At 54.9% G+C, this 7,556-nt stretch overlaps 1 protein-coding gene across 2 annotated transcripts; it reads left to right on the forward strand.

Moving 5' to 3' along the window:
• Positions 1-44: 44 nt before the first annotated feature.
• Positions 45-7,483, forward strand: AK2 (adenylate kinase 2). 2 transcript variants are annotated; one of them, XM_054802008.1, is made up of 7 exons: positions 45-203; positions 701-826; positions 2,699-2,809; positions 2,916-3,010; positions 3,708-3,780; positions 4,362-4,557; positions 6,656-7,483. In XM_054802008.1, exons 1-7 carry the CDS (start codon positions 90-92, stop codon positions 6,661-6,663), a joined length of 723 nt encoding a protein of 240 aa, XP_054657983.1. In that variant the 5' UTR covers positions 45-89; the 3' UTR covers positions 6,664-7,483. The 2 variants fall into 2 exon arrangements, with proteins under 2 accessions (XP_054657983.1, XP_054657982.1); XM_054802007.1 differs by having other exon boundaries at positions 4,362-7,483.
• Positions 7,484-7,556: the final 73 nt, after the last annotated feature.

Here is a 7,556-nt window from a genome sequence, read left to right on the forward strand (position 1 = left end):
CCACTCCCCGCGTAACCCCGCCCACGAGGCGCACGGCCCCGACGTCGCCGCCCCCTGGCCGCGGGGCGGGCGCGCAGTCGGTGGCGGCCATGGCTCCGAGCGCGCAGGCGGGGGGCGGCCGCGGGCAGGCCCCGGGCCCGGGGCTCCGGCAGGGCATCCGTGCCGTCCTGCTGGGGCCGCCCGGCGCCGGCAAGGGCACGCAGGTGAGGGGGTACTGGGGTGAGGGGGTACGCGGGGGTCCCGGACCGCCTCCCGGGAGCGGCCGGCGGGAACGGGCCACCCGGCCCTCCCCCGGCCCAGCGTCTGAGCCCCCGCCTGGAGGGACGCGGGCGTCCGGCCCCCCTTCCCCCGCCGAGGGACGGGGGGCGTGCGGCCTTGCCCCGCTCCGGAGGGCCCCGGACCTCCTTTCCCCCGGGGGCTCAGGCATACGGCCCGCCCCCGCCCCCCGGGCCACCTCAGGGTGCCGGGGCCCTCTGTCCCGGGCCCGCTCTCTCGGCCCCGCTCCCGGAGCACCGGGCCCCCAGGGCTGTGTGCCGGGCCCTGCCACGTGCTGGCCGGTCACAGCCCGTCCTGCCGCGGCGGAGCGGGGACAAGGCCCCACCGGGACGGGGGGCCCGACCGCCGGCTGGGCCTCAGCCCCCGAGGCGCTGCCTCCCACACCGTCCCGGCGAGCTCACCTCACGTCTGTCCTCTCCCGCAGGCTCCCAAACTGGCCGAGACCTACTGCGTGTGCCACCTGGCAACCGGGGACATGCTGCGGGCCATGGTGGCTTCGGGGTCCGAGCTGGGCAAGCGGCTCAAAGAGACGATGGATGCGGGGAAGCTGGTGGGTAGTAGGAGATGTGCTGGGAGGGGACATGGCCTGGCAGCACCTGGGATGACAGCAGTCAAAATCCACCTCCTAATTAGTGACAAAACACAATTAGTGGAGGAGGGGGTGTGGGGTTTCCCTCTCATTATCTTGCAGGAGATACACCCTATAAAAACATTGGTGCTATTCAAAATTGCTCCTTGCTTACCAGCAGCCTCTCTGTCCCTGGGCTGGTTCTTTCTGCCATGGCGCTTTTACGTTGGTGGGGTACAGTCTGGGTTGTGGCTCTGGAACGGTAGTTGAGGTGAAGGTGTATCCTTGGAGCTGCAGCATGTACAGCCGTGCTTTGCGGCTCCTGTGTCCCTTCACGTCACACCGGGACTCCTGTGGGGTGGAAGAGTTTGTTCAGAGGGTTCTTTTACACCCCAGCTCTTGCATAAATGCTTGTACCTGTAAGGTGAAAATGGACTTGAGGGTGTTGCTGTGGTAGTTGCAGCGGGTGCTGTGCAATGCTGTGTGAAAGAGTCACTTTGGATCCCCCAGAGACAAGAGCTAGGATCTTTGACATATTCATTTTCTGAGAATTTTATCATCTTACCAAAGTAACTGAAATATCTTGGGGAAACTTGAAGGACAGCAAATGGCAGTGACTTGCCCCAAAGCTAAGTGGTGTGGGGCAGATCTTGGGCATCGCTCCTGGCTGTCACAGGCTCGTAACACCCCACGGAGAATCTGCAGGCCACGGGTGGGAAGAGCGATGTGACTTATCTCCAGCCTTCGCTCAAAGCTTGCATTGCAACATCGAGTCTGCAATATCCCAGCTGGTTATGAAAGATAGGGATGTTATCTGGCAAGGCTGCTGGTATCTGCCACGTGTGTGTGGCAGCCGGCACCGGGCTGCTCCGCAGGTATATCCCGGCAGCGTACTCTGGCTCCAAGATAACTCGGCTGGGAGCCCAGCAGCGTTCAGAGCCTGGGATGGGTTTTTACGCCCAATTACAAAGCAGGACCACTTTCTCCGAAACGGGTAATCAGGAAAGCACAGAAGTGACTTCTTGTTTCACCCAAACTGCCTCGTGCCTGTACTCTTCCCGCTCCAGGGCTCTTGTTTATGTGTGCTGTGACAGTCTGATCCCCAGTCCTGCTGGGTCCCAGCTGTATGCGCTGGAGAAAACAGCGCTGCTGAGGAGAGCTACTCTCAAATAAACAGCTATTGTTGGGGCTGCAGTGTCTGTTAGTACTTTCCAAGTGCTGCAGTGTAGAAAAGGCACTAATCCCAGCGGTATGCCGAGATGGTGATGGGGGGGGAAACTATCCAGCGAGGCCAGAGCTTGTCAGCAGCTATTGGGCATTTACCTTCGCACAAGTTTTACGAGAGTCAATGAGCAATTCTCCTGCTTTGCCCTTCCTGCCAGGCCTGCTTACTGAGGGGGATGTGTGGGTGAAGGTACAAAGTAACAGGAAATAAAGGTTATGTCGATATTTTCTATTGTGAATTGGTTTAAAAAAAAAAATCTAGGGAGTTTGTCTTCAAGCTGACGGTCACCCTTGAAATACAGCAACCTTTGTAACAGTGAGGTTACGGCACTGGTCCAAGTCCCTGCACAGGCTGGAGCGTCCCTGGCGTGAAATGTCTCATTAGCCACATCTTGGTGTTGACACCTGTGGCAGGGAGTGCTTCCCTGGCGTGGGCAGGTCTGCACACGCAGTTTTCGCCCTGTTAACAGCAGTGCCCTGCGCTGCGGCTGCTGCCTCTGGGACCAGGAACAGCTGTAAAAAGGGTCTGATGCAGCCCGGGTGCTGGCGTGGGTACAGCAGCTCTGGAGGCAGCGGTGCGTAAAATCGGGGTGTCCCTCCTGACTGTGTGCCCGTCTCTCCTCTCCGCAGGTGAGTGACGAGATGGTGGTGGAGCTGATTGAGAACAACCTCGACTCCCCTCCCTGCAAGAACGGCTTCCTCCTGGATGGCTTCCCACGCACGGTGAAGCAGGCTGAAATGGTACGTGAGCTCCTGTTCGGGGACTGCTCTGGCATCTCCTCCTTCCCCAGAGATGGGTCCCTCGGCTGTGCCTCTGTCCCGCTGAGCTGGGTGTTTTCTGTTGCAGCTGGATGAGCTCCTGGAGAAGAGGAGAGAGAAGCTGGACTCTGTCATTGAGTTCAGCATCCCCGACTCCTTGCTCATCCGGAGAATCACTGGACGGTAATTATTCTCTCCCAAACACTCAGTGCACAGGGTGGGATTTCCTAGTTTAGGGGAGAACATCCTAATTTTGGATCCTCGTGTCATTCTCACAGTGTTTAGGGCTAGCCGTGATGCTGGTCTGTGTCAGACTTCTGCTCTCTTTGAGCCTTCCTGCCCTGATTCCTGGCCTGCTCTCCCGTGCCTGAGCCAGCCTTGACCAGAGCCCCTTCCCTGCCTATAAATAGAGGTTGCTGATACGAATCAGTGTCCTTGATGACCCAGCTCGGCCTTTAAGCCTGGTGTCTGACAGCTAATGCCTTTGTGCTCTCGTTTCTCTGGAGCTGTTACTGCTCCCTTACGCAGGACATCGCATACGCGTCTGGGCACTGCTGAACATCCTGACCGGGGTCAGTCGTGGCTGTGCAGGCACACGGGCGTCTCCCGCTGTTTGCTGTTGCACTGTCACACCTCCAGGAGCCAGCCCCCTTCCCCAGTAAAGCATGAAGTAAAAATCCCTTCTCCATCTCCTAGCGCAGCTGCTTTTTTCAAGTGTTTAAAGAGGCCCTTGGTACAGAAATAGCTGGAAGAGATTTTTCTTAATAGAGAGAGTCTAACTGGGTTGCTATTGCAGATGTTTCTGTGCTGCTGAGTGGCAGGTTCAGGAGACCTTGTCCTGACATCAGGCTACTTTGCTGACACTTGCTTTCTGTCTTAGGCTGATTCACCCAGCGAGTGGCCGCTCTTATCACGAGGAGTTCAGACCCCCGAAAGAGCACATGAAGGACGATGTATGTGAGCTCCCAAGCCTGCAGCTTACGTTGCTTTGGGTTTAGCTGATGCTTTGCAGCATCCCTGGAAAACCTCCTTTCTTTCCTTCTCTCATACCTTCTGTCCTGGCTTTCTGGGGAGCGTGGGGAGCTGCCTGGGCAGCCTGAGCTGACGGCACCATGGGGAGCGAGGCCTGGAGGGATGAGTGAAGGGCATGGCCGTTCTGCGGAGCTGGCTTGGGCTCTGCCAGCCTCAGACCTTGTTGGACTCTGTCCATAGCTGAAGTTGCAGTGGGTTGCGACTGGCTTCCCTCCTGGGAAGCAACTGTAGCTGGTGTCTGTTCTCGAGGCTCCTTTTAGCAAGCAGAATGGTGCGTGGGGGAAAGACCATGAATCCCTTCTCTCTTCAGTGACTGCTCTGGGACTCGGTGAAGCTGCCCTGGGTTCGCCCCGCTCCCCTGTGCAGGCCTGAGGACTTGTCTCTGCAGCTCTGCGTTGTAACCTGTCCCAGAGGAGGGAGCAGGGGTTGTCACAGCTGCGGAGAGAAGGGGGGAGCTTGGCAGGCTGCAGCTGGCTGGAGACTGTCCCCTTGCTTCTCCCAGGTCACTGGAGAGCCCCTGATCCGCCGATCGGACGATAACGAAACAGCCTTGAAAACCCGCCTGAAGGCCTATCACACGCAGACCTCTCCCCTGGTGTCCTACTACAGCAAGCGAGGGATCCATACGGCGGTGGATGCCTCCCAGTCTCCCGACGTGGTGTTTGCTAGCATCCTGGCAGCCTTCTCGAGAGCAACATGTAAAGACCTGGTTATGTTCATTTAGGGCTCTGTCCCTCCCAGGATGGAGCTCTCCCTTCTTTCTCTGTCTCTCCATCTCTATCTCTGTCTCTTTGGGGATAGGGAGGGTGAAGAGCTAAGCAGAGTAGAAGAGGAGGGGACTAGATGATGCAGCCCAGGACAGGGCTGTGCTAATTCTCTATTAAACAAGCTGTTAACGGTCTCTATCTCAGTATATGTGAATGTCGGTCTGTCTGCGGATGCTGGAGATCTCACCCCTAGAGGTCGCAGCGAGCCAGAGCACCCGCTGCCAGAGATGGGGTTTGCACCCCTTTGGGTCAAAAAGCTTTTGTTTCATTCTAGAGCTGTAGCTCCCTGGAAGGAGCTGTACTTTCAGCTCCTCCTGGCTGCTCCACAGGGGATTAGCAGAAGGTTGGAGATCAGGGCTGAGCAGTGGGGACGAAGGACCTTCACGGGGTGCCAGATAGGTAATGCTTTCTGGCTGCAGGAAACGAAACACGGGGTTGCTTGTGGGAAGCGTGTGAAGGGCTGCGTGTGTGTTGGCTCGGGGAGCAGATGTGGGAGGGATGGCTCGGCTGTGCACTGCTGCTCAGGGCTTGGTGAGAACTTGCTCTTGTTGTACATGTGTGGGATGGCAGGTTACCTGAGAGCACAGTCTGTCTTCTGTTCTGATGGGGCCTGTGGGGCAGACAGAGGGTGGCTGAGAGCTAGGGGTTTTCAGCCACTCATTTTTGGCCCCCAATACAGCAAATATTAGTGAGATCCTTTTTGCTTTTTTTAATAACATGAAGTTTCTAATCAGAGTCTGACAGTCACTGTGTGTGGCAAGTTGGGATCTCCTGAGGACAAGGAAAGGACTTGGGTTTTATCTCTTCACTCTTGCCTTGGCTTTGGCCAAGCAGACGAAGGTGTGTTGAGCTTCTCCTGATCCCAAAGGCTAAATAAAGCCTTATTGCAAAACAAATGATTTTTCAAGGCCTGAGAGACAGCGTTATTAACCACTGGCTTCATGTGCCCTTGAGCCAACGACCTTCGTTATGAGATCATGGAAATGTACTTGTTCCTTGAGCAAATCAAACAGCTCCATCAGGCGCTCTGTTTGAGGACACCATGTGCAGTGTGGTTAGTGCCCCGGCTTCTTGGGGCTGTTACGCTGCTGTATGGTGACCCTGCACGGCTGGCGATGACCTTTGCCCATGCAGGTTTCCAGTCCTTCCTTGAGGATCCCGCTGTAAATGCAGATTGGCCCAGATGAAGCTTTGTCCTTTGGCCTTCCATGTATGTTTACTGATTTAGTGTTGTCGAGTACCCTCCTCTTTTGAGGAGATGGCCTCTCTCCTTCCTGTGCACTGAGCTGCTGTGGGCTGTGTGTCCAGAGCAGATGCCTAATTCTCAGGAATCCCGTGCTCTTTTTCTTGATAATTTCTCTTTAGTCTGAAAATCACTCTGTGTCCTTGTGCGTCCTTTCCAGGGAAACAACCTCTTCCCTTCCAGCAAACTGGAAATAACACCAGGAACTGAAAGCAGTTGCTGACTTGTTGCTCTTGAAAGCACGTGACTGCGGGGAGAGAGGGTTCAAAAGTAAACGGCGCTGGTTTCGTCAGCAGCCTGCAGTCCCCTGAGATCCCCCAGATGGCTGTTGCCTTGTTGATCGTCTCTGGCTTTTCCGTGAAAGGGCAGCCCCCGGCGCGTGGCCTGAGCGGGGAGGTTGGGATAGTGCTTAGCATGGGACTGCTGTGCTCCAGGGTAGTGGAGAGGAAAGTGTGTTAGAGCTGTCACGGCATCTCGATGACTGTAAAGGAATTCTGAGTGGAAGTAGCTTTTGTTTTGGCATCTCGAGAGAGTTAAAGGACAGCTGCAGCCCCGTAAGTGCTGCCGTAATGGCAGGAGGGGTTCCTGGCCAGTTGGTGTTCCTGGATTTGGTCATGGTTTTACTCCACAGCAAGAACAATGTGTTCTTCCACTCTCCGTTCCGTTCCCCCTTTGCGCTCACTCTACATCCAGCTCACCAGCCTTTTTCTGCCATAAACCATGATTAATTTTGGTTGTTTTTTTTCCCCTAAATCTATTTTTTTTCTTTGTTCCCATTTATTCCAGCTGAGTGACTCCGTGAACCAGATGAGAGACCACCAAACGCTGCACGCTCTGCTACATCACCCATTGCAGCCCTCCCCTGGGTGCAGGGGAGGCAGGGAGGGCAGCTGGGAGGGGGTTCAGATTGATGGGAGGGGAATAAGGAGGTGGTAGACAAGGGGCTTGGGGGCTGATTTGGTTGGGTTTTGTTTGGATTTCTTATTCAGGAGAATCATTGTGAAGAGGAGATGGTCTTCTCCTTAGAAATCACAGTTTGGGGAGGCAAAACAATTGTACAGAGTGAAATATCTCTGCCAGCAATCAGACGTGGGTCCTTGACCTGTTAGGAGGGTAGGACTAGATGCCGTTCCAGGCTTCTCCAGGACTTTCAGGGCTTCTTTCATGGGCTCTTAATACTCTGAGGCCACTGCAAGGTTTGCTGTGATTTTTCTAAAGTTGCTTCCTGTCAGCGAGGACCAAAACGAACAAATGACTCATCATTTCTGAAACGGAAAGGAAAAAAAGATGCCATGGTCTTTTCCTGGAAGTTTTATTGTTCTTGTCCTGCTGCATTCCTAAACCCTGGCATAGAGACTTCTCAAGGTTTCTCTGCTGCTGAACAGAGGGGCTGCGGCTCTAGTCCAAGCCTGCCTTACTTGGCAACAGGGTGGCTTTTCTGTGATCTTGACCAAGCTGGAATTCACACAATTCTGAAGAAATGCAAAAGAGACTTTTTTTTTAATTGACTGCAAAAATAACACTTAATTGGGTTTTTTTTTGCATTTCTTTTTAGATCAAATGGTGCCTTGTCTAACCTCTGAATCAATAATAAAATAACCCCTTTACATTTTGTATCTGTTGCTGTGTCCTCTTTGACCTGCAGACAGCGTGGAAGACAAGAGGAGGCAGATGACAGCAGAGCCGA

The sequence above is a fragment of the Grus americana genome, chromosome 23 (assembly GCF_028858705.1).
Source record: "Grus americana isolate bGruAme1 chromosome 23, bGruAme1.mat, whole genome shotgun sequence".
NCBI lineage: Eukaryota > Metazoa > Chordata > Aves > Gruiformes > Gruidae > Grus > Grus americana.

Excerpts from the sequence above, each read along its gene's own strand:
- AK2 (XM_054802007.1), top strand. The coding sequence starts at position 90 with ATGGCTCCGAGCGCGCAGGCGGGGGGCGGCCGCGGGCAGGCCCCGGGC. Across the intron at positions 827-2,698 it reads CGATGGATGCGGGGAAGCTG|GTGAGTGACGAGATGGTGGT; the intron begins GTGGGTAGTAGG and ends TCCTCTCCGCAG. Across the intron at positions 2,810-2,915 it reads CGGTGAAGCAGGCTGAAATG|CTGGATGAGCTCCTGGAGAA; the intron begins GTACGTGAGCTC and ends TTTCTGTTGCAG.